General features: G+C 44.9%; 1 protein-coding gene across 2 annotated transcripts in view; it reads right to left on the bottom strand.

The window, feature by feature from the left end:
* Positions 1-18,897, bottom strand: part of CDCP1 (CUB domain containing protein 1) — a 63,554-nt gene that overhangs the window by 5,441 nt on the left and 39,216 nt on the right. Inside the window, exons 5-8 of one of the 2 annotated variants that reach the window (XM_019024836.4) lie at positions 7,712-7,933; positions 5,667-6,047; positions 3,561-3,926; positions 1,103-1,190 (exon numbers count right to left, since the gene is read on the bottom strand). In XM_019024836.4, the coding sequence (XP_018880381.3) occupies positions 1,103-1,190; positions 3,561-3,926; positions 5,667-6,047; positions 7,712-7,933 (1,057 nt within the window). Of the gene's footprint in view, positions 1-1,102; positions 1,191-1,653; positions 1,977-3,560; positions 3,927-5,666; positions 6,048-7,711; positions 7,934-18,897 lie in introns of those variants that run through there. The other variant, XM_063703735.1, reaches the window with a different exon arrangement.

Here is an 18,897-nt window from a genome sequence, read left to right on the forward strand (position 1 = left end):
GGTCGTGGTGAGTCGAGATCGCGCCACTGCACTCCAGCCTGGCAACAGAGTGAGACTCTGTCTTAAAAAAAAAAAAGAATTTTTTTCAGGTTGGCTTTTTGGAAGGTCAAACCATGTTAAGGAAAATAGCTCTCTTCTCTCTCCCATGACTTTAGTCAGAAATATGAGCAGAATTTATACAGTTTGGTGGCAGCACAGATTCTGTCTAAAAAGGTCAACATTTTCCTTTTATAAAATAGAAGCTCGGCCAGGTACGGTGGCTCATGCCTGTAATCCCAACATTTTGGGAAGCCAAGGCGGGTGGATCACTTGAGGTCAGGAGTTTAAGACCAATCTGGCCAATAAGGTGAAATCCCGTTTCTACAAAAAAATACAAAAAAAATTAGCTGGGCGTGGTGGTGTGTGCCTGTAGTCCCAGTTACTCGGGAGGCTGAGGAAGGAGAATCACTTCAACCCAGGAGGCGGGGGCTGCAGTGAAACGAGATTGCACCACTGGCAACAGAGCAAGACTCTGTCTCAAAAATAAATAAATAAATAAATAAAACAGAAATTGTCCTCCTGAGGGGATGGAAAGAGAGACTGAGGCAGTTAACTGGGCCTTCCTTCCTCTTGGCCACAGGCCTGGCCTCTGTTACATACCTGGAGCCCAACAGGCAAGGATAAAGCAGTTTGCTTAAGAAACTGCAGGAGAACAAGCTGGGACAACACACATTCATTCTCCTTCGGGTGACAGAGGGAGTGGTTTCAGAGGCACAGTCTGGCAGAGCCTACGTGAGCATTTTCTTGCCAAGATCACTCCTGCTTGATCAATCTACTGAGCAAACAGCACTCTGCTTGCAGGGGACTTGTGCTGAGGCAGCTGCACCATGAACTACATACAGGTGAAAATGTCACATGTGTTTTTTATCCCCCCCTCACCCCCAGGCACGGGATTTTTTTTTCTCCTGAAAGCATGACTCACACCTGGCAATATTATTTAACATTGATCTTTGGGGGAAAAAATGGGAAGCAAGAAAACAAAGTCAATAATGAACAATCCACCCAGTCTGTGTGATCTGAGGAGGCATCAAATCAGATAAAGAGAGTAAGAGATTCCACCTACTTCTTTTTCACACAGCAAATGATGAGTCCGAGGGCAGACAGCAGTAAGGCTCCACCTCCCACCACTGCGATGAGGATGACAGTCAAGTCTGTGAGCAGAGACATAAAGAGACAGATGAAGAGGCAGCTGGGGTTAGCTCTGCAATGAACTTGAGGCATCTCCAAAAGCAGCTGCCATCTTTGCAAAGGTGGAGCACCATACATGTGGCTCCTTGTGTGCACATGGGGCTCCTCATATCACAAAGTGTTTATTTCCTTTCCTCTTGGATCTGGGTCAGCCAATATAAGGCAACTGTGCCAGTTCTGGGCCTAACTTTTAAGAGGATGTCAGCTTGCACTTTCTCTCTGAGAGAAAGCCAGCTACTATGTAAGAAGTCTGACTATGCTGAGACCACCATGCTGTGAGAAAGCCCAAGCTAGCCATGTAGAGATTCCACCGGGGAAAAAAATCAACCCGGTGAGAACCAAAGGCCGTAGACATCTGTCTCCAGTTGAATTCTCCAAGCCATCCTCTCTACTTGTTCAAGGCTTCTGGTTGGGGCCCCAGATATCCTGGAACACAGATATGATACACTGCTGTGCCCTGTCTGAATTCCTGATCCATAAATTGTGGGTAAACAAAATAGCTATTGCCAAAGCCACCAAATTTTGGGGTAGTTCATATATAGCAATGAACAATTGAAACAAACTGAGGGACCTACCAGATCAACTTCAAAGGCTACTCCTGGCCTACAACAGGTGTGTTCCACTGATTGCCACAGCCTGTCTTGGAGAAGAGAAGAGCAGAGGAGGGTAGGAGAAAGCAGGGAGTCAAAAGTCAGAAGTGAGGCAGCTAAAGGGAGGGTTGCTTCCTTTGTGCTGTCCTTTTCCTGCAGCTGCACAAAGGAAAAAGAAAATAAATCAGAGGGGGAACCCTGTACCAAACAGCAAATTAGAATGTCTTGCTTATTCACCAAGAAAACAAAAGGTGAGATCCAAAGGAAAGAGGAATGGAAAGAAATGACAGAAAATGAATCTAAGAGAGGAAGAAAACCCAGGACATATTCTATGAGTGTGGAGAGGTTTTCACTTGTGGCATTTGGCTCCCACCAGTTCTCTTGAGGCTAACCAGTTGTGTGGCTTGGATGGACCTTCAATCACTCTGACCCCCAGAAAGGGAAAGGGAAAAAAGCAGCCTCCACGGTCCCTTCTGGTTCTGACACTGTGATGCTCTGTGCCTTCACTGAGTAAAGGGCAGACATGGCCCCACCAGAGCCTGCCTTGCCACACCTGCATTCCCTTGCTTGATGCCCTTCAGTGGTGCCCATGACTTTGAGGAATAAAGGCAAACTCATCATCCTGGCTCCAAGGCCTCCCATTGAGGGTATTTCATGGATTCCAACGTTTCACTGAGACTAAACAAAAAACCATGTACCGAGGCCGGGCGCGGTGGCTCACGCCTGTAATCCCAGCACTTTGGGAGGCCGAGACGGGTGGATCACGAGGTCAGGAGATCGAGACCATCCTGGCTAACACGGTGAAACCCCGTCTCTACTAAAAATACAAAAAAAATTAGCCGGGCATGGTGGCGCGCGCCTGTAGTCCCAGCTACGCGGGAGGCTGAGGCAGGAGAATGGCGTGAACCCGGGAGGCGGAGCTTGCAGTGAGTCGAGATCGCACCACTGCACTCCAGCCTGGGCGACAGAGCGAAACTCCGTCTCAAAAAAAAAAAAAAAAAAAAAAAAAAAAAAAAAAAAAAAAAAAAACCATGTACCTGTCAGACTTTTCAGGTCCCCATATTTTAATTCATGACACTGAATCCCATGATACTTTTATGAGGTGGCTATTATTATCTACTCTCTGTAGATGAGGAAGATCATAGGTGTGAAGAGACTTCCCCTACATAAAAGAGAGATGAATGGTAAAGGATGCTGGTAGATTGACTAAAAAAAATCTAGGCTGGCCAAAAGAATGCAGTCGAAGGGATGGTGTGTGAGTTCCTAACCTAAAAGTATTAAAAGACCTTACATGCCTCCTCCAGTCTCTTGTGGATCTCTCTGCCTCTGCCATGAAAACAGCACAGGCTGGAGAACAAGAGATCATGTAGAGTCAAGCCAAGTAATCTCAGTTGTCTCAGATGATCTTGGCTGAGCCTCAGCTTTTTGAAAGCACCAAGCTAAGATCAGCAAAGTCCTCTAGCCAACCTGCAGCTGCCAGCAGGTGCATGAATGACTGAGCCCTGATAAGTCCAGCTGAGACCAGAATTGCCCAGCCAATGTTGGAGCAATAATAGATGGCTGCTACTAAACCACTATGTTCTGGGATGGTTTGTTACTCAGCACTATTGATGCAATAGCTGACTGATACATGGACAGTCAGGACTCAATCTGTGTTTCTGACTTGTCTCCAGGCTTGCTCTCTATCCTCCAGCTGACAATTTTTTGTTCATTACTGTCCCCAAAGACCCTGAGGGCCCTTACCCACAGTCCTTGGGGTAAGTGTCACCGAGAAGAGCAGGTCTAGCTGCTTGCCGCTCGTGGGGCTGCAGTTAGAGATGTTGACCCAGAAGCTGTGATGGTGGAAGCTTGGCTTGGGGAGCACATCCTCATCCAGGCTGAAGATCTCCTCAGCCCGGGTCCGCTGCTCCTGGATGATCATGAATGCGCGCCCTGTCTGGCAGACCACGCCGCTCCGCTCCTTAAAGAAAGTCAGGCAGGCCACCTGGTCTCTGGGCACGCTGATGTTCCAGGACACAGAGGTGAGGGATGGCAGGCCCCGGTCCCAGTTGGGGGTCCTCAGGTAGACCTTGCTTTTTGTGTCAGGGGTCACCGTGAAAACGCCTTCCTCTGCAGGAAAGGGAGGGAGATCCAGACAGATGTTTCATTCAGTCAACATGGAGAGGAAAGGGAGCGGTGGAGGAGACGAAGTCCAACTGTCCAGACCAGCGCTGTCTAACAGAACTTTCTGCGATGATGGAAATCTTCTAGATCTGCACCATCTGATAGGGTAGCCACCAGCTATATGTCTGCTGAGCCTTGAAATGTGCCCAGCATGACCAAAGAACTGCATTTTAAATTTGTTTCATGTTAATTTATTATTATTAGTTATTTTTGAGAGGGAGTCTCACTCTGTTGCCCAGGCTAGAGTGCGGTGGCACGATCTCGGCTCACTGCAAACTGCAACCTCCACCTCTCAGGTTCAAGCAATTCTCCGGCCTCAGCCTCCCGAGTAGCTAGGACTACAGGCATGAGCCACCATGACCGGCTAATTTTTTGTATTTTTAGTAGAGATGGGGTTTCACCGTGTTGGCCAGGCTGGTCTTGAACTCCTGAGCTCAAGTGATCTGCCTGCCTTGGCCTCCCAAAGAGCTGGGATTACAGGCATGAGCCACTGTGCCCAGCCTCATATTAATTTAAATTCAAATCATTGCTATGTGGCTAGCACCACTGTATCGGTCAGTGCTGGATCAGTCTCAGTCAGAGTAGGTACTCAGGACTTTTGGAAAAAAAACAAAACAAACAGGCAAACAAAAACCAGGCAAGTTTCCCAAAATGGTGGTTATCTCAGCTTCCCTTCAGAAATGCTCTCAACGCAGCTACTATATTCATCTACTGCCCTGCTCCGGGATGGGGCTGGTATAGCCTGATTTCTGTTTCGGAGATTAAAATATCTTCAGGTTCTGGGAAGAGTTCCGGAACTGCAAAGCTGAAAGAGCTCCTGACATGTCAACTAATCCCTTCCTTACCTTCAGGAGAGATAAAACCCACACATTCCACACTGATGAGAATGTGTCTTATTTGCAAAGACTCCTCAGAAGGAGTTTCTCTGGTAACCTTGGAGATATCAGGCAGCCTGGACCCACCTTAATCTTATGACCAAAGATTCTTCTCCCTCCCACTCACACCTCAGAGAATAAGAGTAGGAAATAAACATCAAAGGTCTTGGTCAATTTTAAAATGGCCTCTAACTTTATGTTCTTGGAGCAACTTGTAATGGTGACTGTGACTTTTAAAGTCAACCATGTAGAAGTCACGTTGTGAGCCATTTAGACCTCATTTACTGCCTCAGAACATGGAGACCACATGCCAGCCTCCCAGGAGGGTCGGGTCTGCCCAGCCGTGCTGCTGGATTCTGGCTCCAGAGACTCATCTCCCTTCCAACGCTCCTCCCTCTGTGCTCTCTGCACTGCATTCTGAATTGTAAAAGCAGAGTCATAAAAATGTCTGCCTAAGGATTTTTATGTCACTACCTTAAAAATCCGGGACTGGGGAATATTTGGCTATTTCTCATTTATGTCCTGCCTGCTTCCAAAAAAGACTCAAACCTGATTATGTTTTTGCTGCCTACCAACCATCGCCTCCCACTGTCAGAAACATTTTTTATTTCTAATCTCAGGAATTTTCCATGCTAGGTTAACGGTAAAGTCAGGATTAGGACTCACTATCTTTCAAATTTCTTGTGCAAGGACCAGCATATTGAGCTATCCCTTCTTTCCAAACTGGCAACTTAATTAAGGTGATCACAAAACTAAAATCAAATAAACGCTTAAACTAAAGGGGCATGGAGATGGGGGAGACCCCCCTTACCTTTGAAATAAGGTATAAAGGACACCGTCAGACCCTGCCTGGAGGCCTCTTGTCGGAAGCTGGGGGCAAAGGTGCGAAGGGTCACCGAGATGTTCTGCTTCACCTGGATCTGCTTGATAGAGCCTCCCGGGCAGAAGGAGCCGAAGTACAGGTCCTGGCTGGGTATGGCACTGGCCACGAGGTAGCTGAAGCTGGTGTTGCAGGGCTTCTCGTGCGTATGCTGCTGCAGCTTCTGGGCTGGCACCAGCACCAGGCTGAGCCTGTCCTTGGGCACCAGCAGCTTCCAGGAGAAGTCATGCAGCTCCACAGGCAGGTGGAGGATGTCACTGGGCACCTGGAGTGAGTAGGATTTCCTTTGGCAGTACCGGTGGTCTGTGCAGCCTGGAAGAAGTGGGGCATGCTAGCCATGCACACAGGAGACCAGAAGTGCACCCTCCCCAGCTCTCCCGTCAGCCTGAGGTTGGGTGTCTGCATGCTGCCCTGTGTTTCCCTTCGGTCTCTCTTCTCTCACCCTGCCCTCTGCTTCTGGCTCCTCTGTGTTCCTTTTCTAGTGGTCCCCCTGCTCTCTTAGTAAACATTCTTACTGTTTACTAAGCTGGCAAACAAACTTCTGGGTAGTACTCAGGGTTGAAATTTCCTCTCCTTTTTTGCTTAAGTTTTTCTTCTGTGTATCTGTGTCTTAGATGCTAAGTGTCATGGGGCAGGGCACAGGTTTCACTCCACCCAGACGTGTTGCTCAGGAGGCAGTTCTGGGCAGTGGTTGGAGCTGTGAGTGGCGTTGGGGAGATGTTAGTTCGTCTTCTGGCTCTGCCACTTCCTAATAGGGTGTTCTTGGGCAGGCTACTTTGCCTCTTGTGGCCTTAGTTCCTGCATTTATAGAGATGCTAAGAGCACACATCAGAAGTCATGGTAGCCCAGCAAGGAAGTGGCTGTTGGTTTACTGGCCTTCAGTCATCAAACATTTTTTTTTTTGAGACCGAGTCTCGCTCTGTTGCCCAGGCTGGAGTGAAGTGGTGCGATCTTGGCTCACTGCAACCTCCACCTCCCGGGTTCAGGCGACTCTCCTGCCTCAGCCTCCCGAGTAGCTAGGATTACAGGCACCCACCACCATGCCCGGCTAATTTTTTGTATTTTTAGTAGAGATGGGGTTTCGCCATGTTGGGCAGGCTGGTCTGGAACTCCTGACCTCAAGTTATCTGCCTGCCTCGGCCTCCCAAAGTGCTGGGATTACAGGCATGAGCCACTGTGCCTGGCCAATCAAACATTTTTCAAGTGACTAGTGCATGTCCAGCACTGGTAGGGGCTAACTGGATGAAAAATAGAACGAGTCAAAGTTCTTGACCTCAGGAATCACAGTCTTGTGTGAGAGAAGACAAGAGGGCAGTGAGTGTGGAAGTGGGGGTGTGGGGTGTGGGGGGATAGGGATGGGAGAGGCTGGGGAAGTCTGAGCAAGAGAGGAGAGGATCTCACAAGAGGAAGACTGGAAGGCCGGGCAGAGAGACATAAGCCTGAACATGGGGCAGTATGACACACTTCTGAGGGCTGCAGGCTCTACCTGAGGCTGGTCCCAAAGGGATGTGTTGACACTCACTCTGCTTGCCTCTTGGTCACCCTTGCTCACCTGCACTGTGGGTGGGGTTTTTTTTTTTTTTTTTTGAGTCTTACTCTGTTGCCCAGGCTAGAGTGCAGCGGTGCAATCTCGGCTCACTGCAACCTCCGCCTCCCAGGTTCAGGCCATTCTCCTGCTTCAGCCTTCTGAGCAGCTGAGATTATAGGCACCTGCCACCATGCCCAGCTAATTTTTGTATTTTTAGTAAAGATGGGGTTTCACCACATTGGCCAGGCTGGTCTTGAACTCCTGACCTCAAGTGATCCACCAGCCTCAGCCTCCCAAAGTACTGGGATTACAGGCGTGAGCCATCGTGCCCGGCCAGATGGGCCTTTTTGATATGATTTACAACCTACCCAGGGAACCCCACTAAGGCAAGGCGGGGAGAGAAGAGCTATCCATAGCCCGGGACAAATGCACTGATTCAGGGGCGTACTTATGGTTTTTTCCACATTCATCCACAGACGTGTCAGATCATCACAAAGGAAGGAGATTTTGTGTTTGGAGCCAGATGTCAGGGTGAGGTTGCTACTGCAGGTCCGAGATTCTAGACACACGAAACAGCCAGGGACAAACTTGCGGCTCTGTTTGACGGGCTGTGGCTCGATGGTGAGTGACATGGCTCGCTCATTACTCAAGTCAACCACGTAGATTTTATCTGAAACCACAAACAGAAAACAGGCATGAAGCATGGACCAGCAGCAACCATGGGAAATGGCAAAAATTGGTAGAAAACCTCTCCTGAGGAAGAAAATGGCATATCAGACCATGGATGGATAATGTTGAGAAAACATATTATTAAGGCAACATTACAATAACTATCAAAGAAAGTTAAAAAGAAAAATAATGGACTTCACTGCAATAAAAACAAAGAGAAAATCATTAAAAATGTGGCATAAACACAAATTATAAAAGTGAAAAAAAGATTAAAATATCTGTCTGATGATAGGTGCTACAAATAAAGGTTAAAGGACAAGGGATACGTCGGGAGAAAGTGTTTGCAATATAGAATGATTGAGCAGCTCACAGAAAAGGAGATATAAATGACCAAATATTTAAAATATAGAAAGTTCTTAATGTCACTTGTAATTAGAAAATGCAAGTTAAAACAAAGTGTTACTGTATCCCACTCCTCAGATGGGGGGAAATGTAGATGTCTGGCAATACTGAAAGCTGGAGAGGCTACAGGAAACAGGCCCTTTGGCACACGGCGGGTGGGAGCCTGGAACAGCCTGTTACAGAAACATGGGAATTAGTAAAAGAATGAACTCTTGTCTCTTCTGGGAACCAAACAGTGTGACATGGCCATGAGTGCCCACGTTTAACTGCAGCACTGTGATTGTGGAAAACTAGAGACCACCCTATACTGGAATAGATAAACTATGGGGACATTCACAAATGGAATATTACGCAGCTGTTAAAAAGAATGAGGGAGGCTGGGCACAGTGGCTCACGCTTGTAATCCTAGCACTTTGGGAGGCCGAGGCGGGCAGATCACCTGAGGTCAGGAGTTCAAGACAAGCCTGGGTCACATGTTGAAACCCCGTGTCTACTAAAAATACAAAAATTAGCTGGGTGTGGTGGCACATGCCTGTAATCCCAGCTACTTGGGAGGCTGAGACAGGAGAATCGCTTGAACCCGGGAGGCGGAGGTTGTTGAGAGCTGGGATTGTACCACTGCACTCTAGCCTAGCGACAGAGCAAGACTCCGTCTCAAAAAAAAAAAAAAAAAAAACAAAGAGGGAGATTTGAAAACCTAAATATAAATATTGAGCAAAACAGCAAGTTGTAGATAATATGTAGAGTATGATACAATGCAGATGGTAAAATCTCTCCGTGAAACAAAATAGCTATTTATATGTACAGACTTATGTATGCAGATGAAGAGAAAAAAGATCTGGAGAGAAATATGACAAATCCGTGACTGTGGTTACCCCAGAGGAGGAGCCTGGGAGTAAAGACAGACTGGGTGGTCAAGGAGGATTTTAGCTTTGCCTATAATATTTAAATTTCTAACAAGAACATAGTTACCTATTTCTCGCATCATTTGGAAAACTGCTGGATTATTGGTCATTTAGGTGATTGCTATAATTTTGCCATTAGAAATAAATGAATAGTGCCAGGCATGGTGGCTCACACCTGTAATCCCAGCACTTTGAGAGGCTGAGGCGGGCGGATCACTTGAGGTCAGGAGTTGCAGACCAGTCTGGCCAACATGGTGAAACCTCATCAATACTAAAATACAAAAATTAGCTGGGCATGGTGGCAGGCGCCTGTAATCCCAGCTACTCGGGAAGCTGAGGCACGAGACTCACTTGAACCCAGGAGGTGGAGGTTGCAGTGAGCCGAGATCCCGCTATTTCACTCCAGCCTAGGCAATAGAGCAAGACTCTGTCTCCAAAAAAAAAAAAAAAAAAAAAAGAAAGAAAGAAAGAAAGAAAAGAAAAGAAAAAAAGAATAGGGATACCTTTTCAACTCTTTAGAATAGATTACCAGATTGGTTTATAAAAGACTCATTTCACTTTTTAATGTTATCCCTAGAAAGCTCTACACCACAGATGCCTGGGGATCAACTTTTACTGAGTTGCTTTTGAATTTCATTCATTCTTTTGTTAAAAAAAAAAAAAAAAAAAGCCCATCAGATTAGGAAGGCGCCTGTGCAAAGTGGTGCTAACTTTGCGATTCAAGGGTGTTGACAATATCACCCATGAGCACCAGCGAATGAGTTCAATTCTAACTGGGAAAGCTCTATTTCCAAAAAGGCCTGCTAAACTTCCTTCTTCCTCATAACAGGAACCATATAATTGATGGAATCGCTCCTTTTGAACTGGCTGCAGGGAAGCTCGGTGTCAAATTAGAAGCACAATTAGGAAAATGTTTTATGGCTGTCATATCTGTTAATTGCCTGCTGTAGTTCTTGCTGTCTATTTTCCACGTAAATTTTGACATCACATCCAATAGTGCTTTAATTAGAGAGATGCCATGTCTAGAGCTGAAGTATATATTCTAATGCTGCTAACTTAAATATAATTTGATTTAGAAAATAGTCAGCTTTTCAATCACCTAGCCCCACATCCAGCTCATTTCTTACTGTCTTTCAAAACTCACCTTCATTGTTACCTCCAGGACACCTCCCCACCCCAAAGCCGTGTTAGAAGCCCCTCTGCTTCTGCAGTCCCTGCTTACCTTTACCAAGGCCCAGCCACACACTGCAGTGGTCTCCCCACCCGCTCTTCCCTCATTTCCATCTTATCAAAGCCATGCATGCACATACTTTAAAGCAGAGATTCTCAGCCTTTATTATTATTATTATTATTTTGGGGGACAAAGTCCCACCCTGTCACCCAGGCTGGACTGCGGTGGCGTGATCATAGCTCACTGCAGCCTCAACCTCCCAGGTTCAAGCGATTCTCCTGCTTTAGCCTCCTGAGTATCTGTGAAACAAAACAGCTATTTATATGTACAGATTTATGTATGCAGATGAAGAGAAAAAAGATCTGGAGAGAAATATGACAAATCCGTGACTGTGGTTACCCCAGGGGAGGGGCCTGGGATAACCACAATAAAACATGCTCTGTTCCATTGCTCAATAACACACTCCATTCCACTGCTGCCTATGGATCTTTCAGTTTCAGACACTGTCTATTGGCTTCCCACTCAGGAAGATATGGATTTCTCCTCCTTCACCCCACACCCCCTCCACACCCCACACCCCCACAACACAGCACAGACTAGCGAACACTCACACCACACACACTTCCCATTCCCATTCTCCCATCTTCCTGATAGTGTCATATTTTCATCTAGATCTTCATTCTATGTTTGTGTAATCGTGACTATGTAATAATATTAACAGTGCTTAGGTAGTTATACTATATTGCATACTATAATTATTTTTCCTTTCTGCATAAAATTTTGTGTTCCCTGTAGTGAATTATTATCATTTTAATCATTTCCTTAGTTTCTATGTACTTATCAATAATTTGATACCCAAACTCTCTTCCACTTGTATAAATCTCCTTTCAATAAATTTGAAAACATTAGGTACTTCCTCAACTTCTTAAGAAATCTTTCCAGAGCCTTTTCAATGCTCTAATCTAAAGGGGCTGCTCTTGATGCCTGGTGCTCAGGTGTGATCCTGGATCTCCTTCACTGTCATCGTGGGATTCCCTTTGCTTCTCTCTTGGACTAGATCCTGGGCTTCCTGGATCCATCTTTTCTTTTCTTTTTTTTTTTTTTTAATTTTTACTTTCTTTTTAGGTGGATTACAGCCTTCAGGTGTTTCTTGAGAAAGTATATATGGGGGTAAATTTTTTTAGATCTTGTAGGTCTAAAAATGTCTTTATTCCACCTTCACACTTAATTGTTTGGCTTGGTATAAAATTCTAGGTTGGAAATAATATTCCTTCAGAACTTTGAAGATCTTACTCCATTGTTTTATAATACCCAGTGTTGCTGATAAGGTTTGTTGCCATTTGGTTTCTTCTTCCTCCGTATAAAACTTTTTTACCTCTTCTCTAGAAGCTTGTAGGGTCTCTGTGTCCCTGATATTCTGAAATGTTACAATACCGTGCCTTGGTGTGGGTCTATTTATATCCATTGTGTTTGGTGGTCCCTTCCAGTTGGCAACTCATATCCATCAGTCCTGGCAAATGTTCCTGAAATATTTTGTGATGATTCCCTTCCCTCTATTTTTTCTCTCTAAAACTCCATCTATCTGGATATTGGGCCTTCTTGACTAGTCCTTGAGTTTTATATTTTCTCTTTCTTTCTATCGCGCTGGCTTTTTCTTCACTCCACTTTCTGGGAGATATCCTCAACTTTATCTTTCAGCCCTTTTGACTCTTTCATTTCTGCTAACATATTTTTAATCTCCAAGAATTCCTTTGAACTCTTGGAGATTAAAAATGAGCTTTCTCCTGAAAGCCCTTTTTAAAAATTACAACCTGTTCCTTTTACATAAACGCAGCATCTCTTCTTATTAACTTGAGAGTCTTGGTAGCTGATTTTGTTTTAGTTTTTTCTCCCTCTATAGTCTCTGTTTCCTGCAAGTGGCTTTTCTTCTATTCATTTGTTTTAGTCTTTGTATTTTTCATTAGGCTTCACCAGATGTCTGGGGATCTATATACTGCTCTTATTTAAAGTGAGGCACTAATGCTATTTGGAATAGCTCTGCTTGTTGACTGGGCTTCTCAGTAGGGTTATATGGCCAGATTGCTTCCTGGGGAGCCCATAACATCAATATCTTTGGGTCTTTTCTCTTAGATTGGTCAGATGCCCCCAGAGAAGAAGTCATTCTCTACCGAAGGGAAGAAACATACCCATGGGCACCAGGGAAGGAAGGATGGAGCCTCATGCTCAGTACTTCAGTTTTACTCAATCCCCCGTGTTCAGCTTAGTACCTCCACCTTCGGTGTGACTGGGATCTTTGGTTCAGGGACTCTCATCTCAGGAAAAGAAACTTCTCTCTTCTGTCAGCCCAAGGAAGAACAGTTGTTTGGCTGCTTGTTGGCAAGGAGACCATCTGGGGCTCTAGTGGCTCTTCCCACCTTAGCCCCACATTTGCCCCCAGTTCTGGAGGAGACTTGCTGCCAATTCTTGAGGCTTTGCAGGATAAAGCAGATTTCTTCTTGGTTTTTCCCACTGTTGGCTTAGGATTCTGCCCTTTCACGTCTGCTGGATCAGTTACCACCTTTCTACTCTACGAAATGTTATATGATATTGTTTCCTTTCTATTTCTCTTTCTTCCTTGAATTTTATGTCTTTAAAAATATAAAAAAATTATACCTTAAAAATGTTTTAAAATGCTTTAAAAATGTCCTAAGAAAACCCATTATAGTAGGGTGGATGAAGGGAGTAAAGCCATCTTTAACGGGAAGTCATGATTTTCCTTTTACTTGTTCATCTTTCCCACCAGAATGTGAACTTCATGGCTCCCCATAACTGGTATATGGTAGAGGATCAATTACAATGTTAGGCTGTTCATCCTCATGATATCCTTGAGAGGGAGTGTGTAAATCAGCTGAGGCTAAATTATGCTGCAGCAACAAATGATCCCCAAATCTGAATGGTTAGTATAACAAGAGTTTATTTCTTGTTCACTTTACATATTCATTGTGAGTTGGCTGCAGCTCTGGCTTATGTCTTCTGAATTCCAGATCCAAGTTGAAGAAGCCTTTATTTGTGACACAGCAGTCTTGTGACAGAGTTTGAAAACGTGAACCACATGATGAGTGCTGAGGCTTCTCTCAGAAGTGGCAGGCTCACTTCTGTTCACATCTCATTGGCCAAAGCAAACCCACATGGCCAAGGCTGTGGTCAATGCAGTACCAAGTCTAATCCTCCCTCAGCGGGGGTAGTGAATATTTTAGAACAAAAATGCAATCTAGCATAGGAGGCATTATCACTACCATTTTGCAGACAAACTAAGGCTAGGAAGTGGTAAGACTGGCAATGAAGTCGACATCTTCCTGATTACAAAGCCTGTGCTATTTCTATGATGTTCACTGCTTCCTTGGACCCAACTGCCTCTCCTCTAGCCTGGTGGTTGCACTGAGGAGACAAGAAATTGTGTGGGCCCTGGGACTGGCTTCATGCAGCTCACTTATAGATGACACACTCATGGAAAAACTCTGCCAACTGCCATCCAGTTTCAAGATGATAGTGAAGCTGTTCCTTAACGTGCTGTAGAAGTGTATTAAATGTGGTCATGTGCTGGGTGCAGTGGTTCATGTCTGTAATCCCAGCACTTTGGGAGGCCGAGGTGGGCAGATCACCTGAGGTGAGGAGTTCAAGACCAGCCTGGCCAACATGGTGAAACCCCATCTCTACTAAAAATACAAAATTAGCTGGGCATGGTGGCGCATGCCTGTAATCCTAGCTACTCGGGAGGCTGAGGCAGGAGAATCACTTGAACCTGGAAGGCAGAGGTTGCGGTGAGCCGAGATCACACCATTGCACTCCAGCCTGGGCAACAAGAGTGAAACTCCAGCTCAAAAAAAAAAAAAAAAAATGTGGTGATGCTTGGTTTAGTTCAACAACCATTCACCGTTCATCAAATATGTACAGAGGGCCTGTTTCTACTTTCAACACTATGCTCCAGTGTTGGTACACACAATACATAGGCTTTTCCTTAGAGAAGGTTGCAATTTAAATTTGCATTAGGTAATACTGTTTTTATTATCTTCATTTTTTTTTGAGATGGAGTCTTGCTTTGTTACCCAGGCTGGAATACAATGGCGTGATCTCAGCTCACTGCAACCTCTGCCTCCCAGGTTCAAGTGATTCCCCTGCCTCAGCCTCCTGAGTAGCTGGGATTATAGGCACTCGCCATCATGCCTGGCTAAGTTTTGTACTTTTGTAGAGACGGGGTTTCACCATGTTGGCCAGGTTGGCTTTGAACTCCTGACCTCAGGTGATCCACTGCCTCGGCCTCCCAAAGTGCTGGGATTACAGGCATGAGCCACCATGCCTGGCATATATTCATTTTATAAAATACAAATCTAAAGCTTAGAAAGGTTAAGTAAGTTGCCCAAACTTACATAGCTAGCTAGTGGGTGGGACCCAACATCCAAACATACGGTCTTAACCTTTCGATATATATCTTCCGTTGGTTAAAAAAAAAATTATTTGCTGGGCATGGTGGCTCATGCCTGTAATCCCAGCACTTTGGGGGGCTGAGGTGGGCAGATCACTTGAGGTTAGGAGTTCGAGACCAACCTGGCCAGTATGGTGAAACCCTGTCTCTACTAAAAAAAAAAAAAAAAAAAAAAAAAAAAAAAAAAAAATTATTATTTTGAGACAGTTTCACTCTGTCAACTCTGTCACCCAGGCTGGAGTTTATGGCTCACTGCAGCCTCCGCCTCCTGGCCTCAAGCGATTCTCCCACCTCAGCCTCCCTAGTAGCTGGGACCACTCCCTAGTAGCACATGCCACCACACCCAGCTATTCTTTGTAGAGACAGGGTTTTGCCATGTTGCCAAGCTGGTCTCAAACTCCTTTGGGCTCAACCAAATATGCCTGCCTCGGCCTCCCAGAGCGTTGGGATTACAGGCGTGAGCCACCATACCTGGTCTTGATTTTTTTTTTTTGACAAATAATTTACACATAATAAAATACACAGATCTTAAGTGTTCAGTGTGATGAGTCTGTAGAGTTTTGTTATATCCATTGTATTGATCACCCAAAGAAAGATCTAGAACATTCTTATCATCCCAGAGTTTCCTTTCTGCTCTTTTCCAGTCAGTTTCCCCCAACTTTCCATCCCCTAAAAGGCAACGATTTTCTGATTTCTATCACTGCAGATTCTGGCTGCCCTGGAACTTCATAGAAATGGAGTTGTACAGTACATACTCTTTTGTCTCTGGCTTTTTTCCTCTCTGCAGAATGATGTTTTTAGGGCTCATCCATGTTGCTGTGGGTATCAGTCGTTCTTTCCCTTATTATTCCTGAGTAGTACTCCATGAGCGAGCATATCACATTTGTTTATCCATTCCTCTGTTGGTGATTTAGATTGTTTTCAGTTTTTGACTTTTATGGATAAGACTGCTATGAATATCCTTGCACAAGTGTTTGAATAGACACATAGTTTCCTTTCTCTTGAGTAAATACCTAGGTGTCATAGGTAGGCACTGTGCTTTGAATATGGCTTGTCCCCACCCAAATTCATATTGAGGTGTGGTCGGTCCCCAGTGGGGCAATGTTGGGAGGTGGTGACTTTAAGAGGTGATTAGGTTGTTAAAATAGATTAATCTCTTTCTCACAAGACTGGGTTAGTTCCATGGGAGTGGATCAGTTTTCACAAGAGTGGGCTGTTATAAAGCTAGGCTGCCTCTCATGTTTTCATCTTTTTCACACATGCCCGCTTCCCTTGCCACTCCTCTGCTATATTATGGCACAGCAAGAGGCTCTCACCAGAAGCTGAGCAGATGCTGGTGCCATGCTTCTTGGACTTTCCAGTCACCAGAATCGTGAGCCAAATAAATCTCTTTTCTTTATAAATTACCTAGTCTCAGGTATTCTGTTATGGCAACACTAAATGGACTATGAGAGTAGGTGTAAGTTTAACTTCGTAAGAATCTGCCAGACAATTCTCCCAGGTGGTCACACCATTTGACACTCCCAGGAGCACTCCATAAGAGTTCTGTTGCCGTCCATTCTCACCATCATTTGATGTTCTCAGCCTTTCTTGTTTTAGCTATTCTAGTGGGTGTAAAACACTATTGTGGTTTCACAGTTTATATTTCTTTTGAAAATTATTGTATAATAATCAGGTGGACTGTGGTGAGACACCTCATGTCCCAGCTAAAACCGAAGCCCAGTTTATTGATTCTGGGGGCAAGACAGACTGCCCGTTATGAGGAGGCTCTCTGTAATATCACACTTCATTCCACTTTCTATTTTGCATTTGCACCTCATTCATTAGTCATTTTACACATTTCTTTCCACACTTCTTTTGGTTGGATCTCAAAATAACCTGAGGAACCCGAGGGGTAGACACAGTTAATTTCCCTGCTGCCCACAGAATGTTTTCATATGTGGCTTCAGCAGGCAAAACAGGGTGGAAATGTGCAGTCCTTACCTCTCACAGATGGGTGTTTTAAATGTAAAATTACCTATTAACATTCATAAATCTATGGAAAGACAAGACAGATCTTTACTCAGTGTGTTCTGTGTGCTTTGACAAGTTGCCTTATCTCACCCTCACAACATGGGGGGAAGGAGGAATGACTATTGTTATTTTACAGCTGAGGAGGTTGCAAATTAACTGCTCAATGTTCCCTAATAAAGGGGCAGATCTGTGATCTGGACACAGTTTCCTGCCTTGAAAGAATCCCATAGTTTTTCTACAACACTGCAGATGCCTTCATATAAAAAACATTTGAGGCTGGGTGTGGTGGCTCACGCCTGTAATCCTGGCACACTGGGAGGCTGAGGTGGGCAGATCACCTGAGGTTGAGAGTTTGAGACCAGTCTGACCAACATGGAGAAACCCCGTCTCTACTGAAAATACAAAATTAGCTGGGTGTGGTGGCACATGCTTGTAATCCCAGCTACTTGAGAAGCTGAGGCAGGAGAATCGCTTGAACCCAGGAGGCGGAGGTTGCGGTGAGCCGAGATCGTGCCATTACACTCCAGCCTGGGCAACAAGAGCAAAACTCTGTCTCAAAAAACAAACAAACAAACAAAACATTTGAGCCTGATGTTTAACCTCCACCCGCCACCAAAAGAAAACCCTTCACTATTTAATAGTTATTGACACTGTTGTAAAAGCCACACTGGGGAACTTTGAAGGGATTGGGTTACTGACTGATGTTTCATAAAGGCCCCTAATCATTTTTGTGGTATCTACAGATAGACTTTTTTTTTTGGAAATGGACTCAATGAGAGTAAGTCAAAGGCCATAATACCTATCAGCTCAGCAGGACAAATTTAAGACTCATGGAGCACAAGTTACCCAACAAAAACAAAAAACAAGAAGCAAAAACAAATCCAATAATTATTTAAGGTTCCAGGTGGCTTCTGGAGGTTGTAAAAGCCAAAAAAGGAGCAACGTATCTGCTTCCACAACCAGCATTCACCCAGAGTGGTTAACAAAGCGTCCTGTGTAACACACTGGAAATGCACGTCTGCTTGTTGTATGTGACTCATGATCACCCAGAAGCCCATGGGTTTTGAAGATAATAGTTTGTTTGGTATTTTCAGGAAAGCAAACAGATTTTCCAAAAGCTAGAAGAGGATGCATAAAGCAGTAGGCTAGTAGGCTAGAAGGCTCTCCCTAAAGCCTTATAGATGGGTAGATATATAGATGGGTAGAATATAATATAGATGGGTAGAATACTGTACCATTAACTCACATAATCATTATCAGCAGGGCCACTTGAACCTTTAGAAATTATACAAAGAGAGAAACAGGCTGCCTGGTGAAAGTGGTAATAACACCAGGCATGACATGGTAATATTGTGATATCAAAAAAGAAAGGAGAGGGTGCATTGTGGAGCACTTAAAAGCAAGATTTGTGTGGTAGAGGTGAACATGAAGTGAGCTCTGAGACACCCCTGGTTTGCACATTGTGGGCAGCTGAAGCCATCACTGCTTACAGATGTGGTCACGGATGGCCACATCAGTTATTCCTCAGTTCCTGGGTAATTGTACATGACTCAAAACACAGGATGTTTGTGGTCAAGCCATGGAAAAATACTCCCTACAGGAGTTCTCTGGGTCTAGTTTGAACCTACCTGATGTTTCTCAGCAAAGTAGAGAGAGGACTGATAGTAGATATTTTTATTTTGTTTTTTGGACAATTAGGTTCAAGGTAACACCTGTCTGTTTTTTGTAGCCCGGGCCCACTGTGCCCAGGTCCTGCTGTGGATAATGAGGGGTTTGGGCTGGCTGGTGCCTCTCACAGCTTTCTCCACCCCTGCTGAGGCTCTGGTTTTCTATGGTTGCTCTCTGGCTTGAGAAGGTCTCCAGGCTCTGCCTTTGCTCTTATTTCTGATGCCCTTCTCCTTGTCTGCTGCCCCACCAAGCAGCTGCTCTCATGGGCGCCCCACTTCACTGTATCTGCCTTGCCCCTTCAGATGGGCTGTGGGTTCTTATGGTGCATCTGGCTCTTAAGCTAC

Source organism: Gorilla gorilla, chromosome 2 (genome assembly GCF_029281585.2).
Source record: "Gorilla gorilla gorilla isolate KB3781 chromosome 2, NHGRI_mGorGor1-v2.1_pri, whole genome shotgun sequence".
Taxonomy (NCBI): Eukaryota; Metazoa; Chordata; class Mammalia; order Primates; family Hominidae; genus Gorilla; species Gorilla gorilla.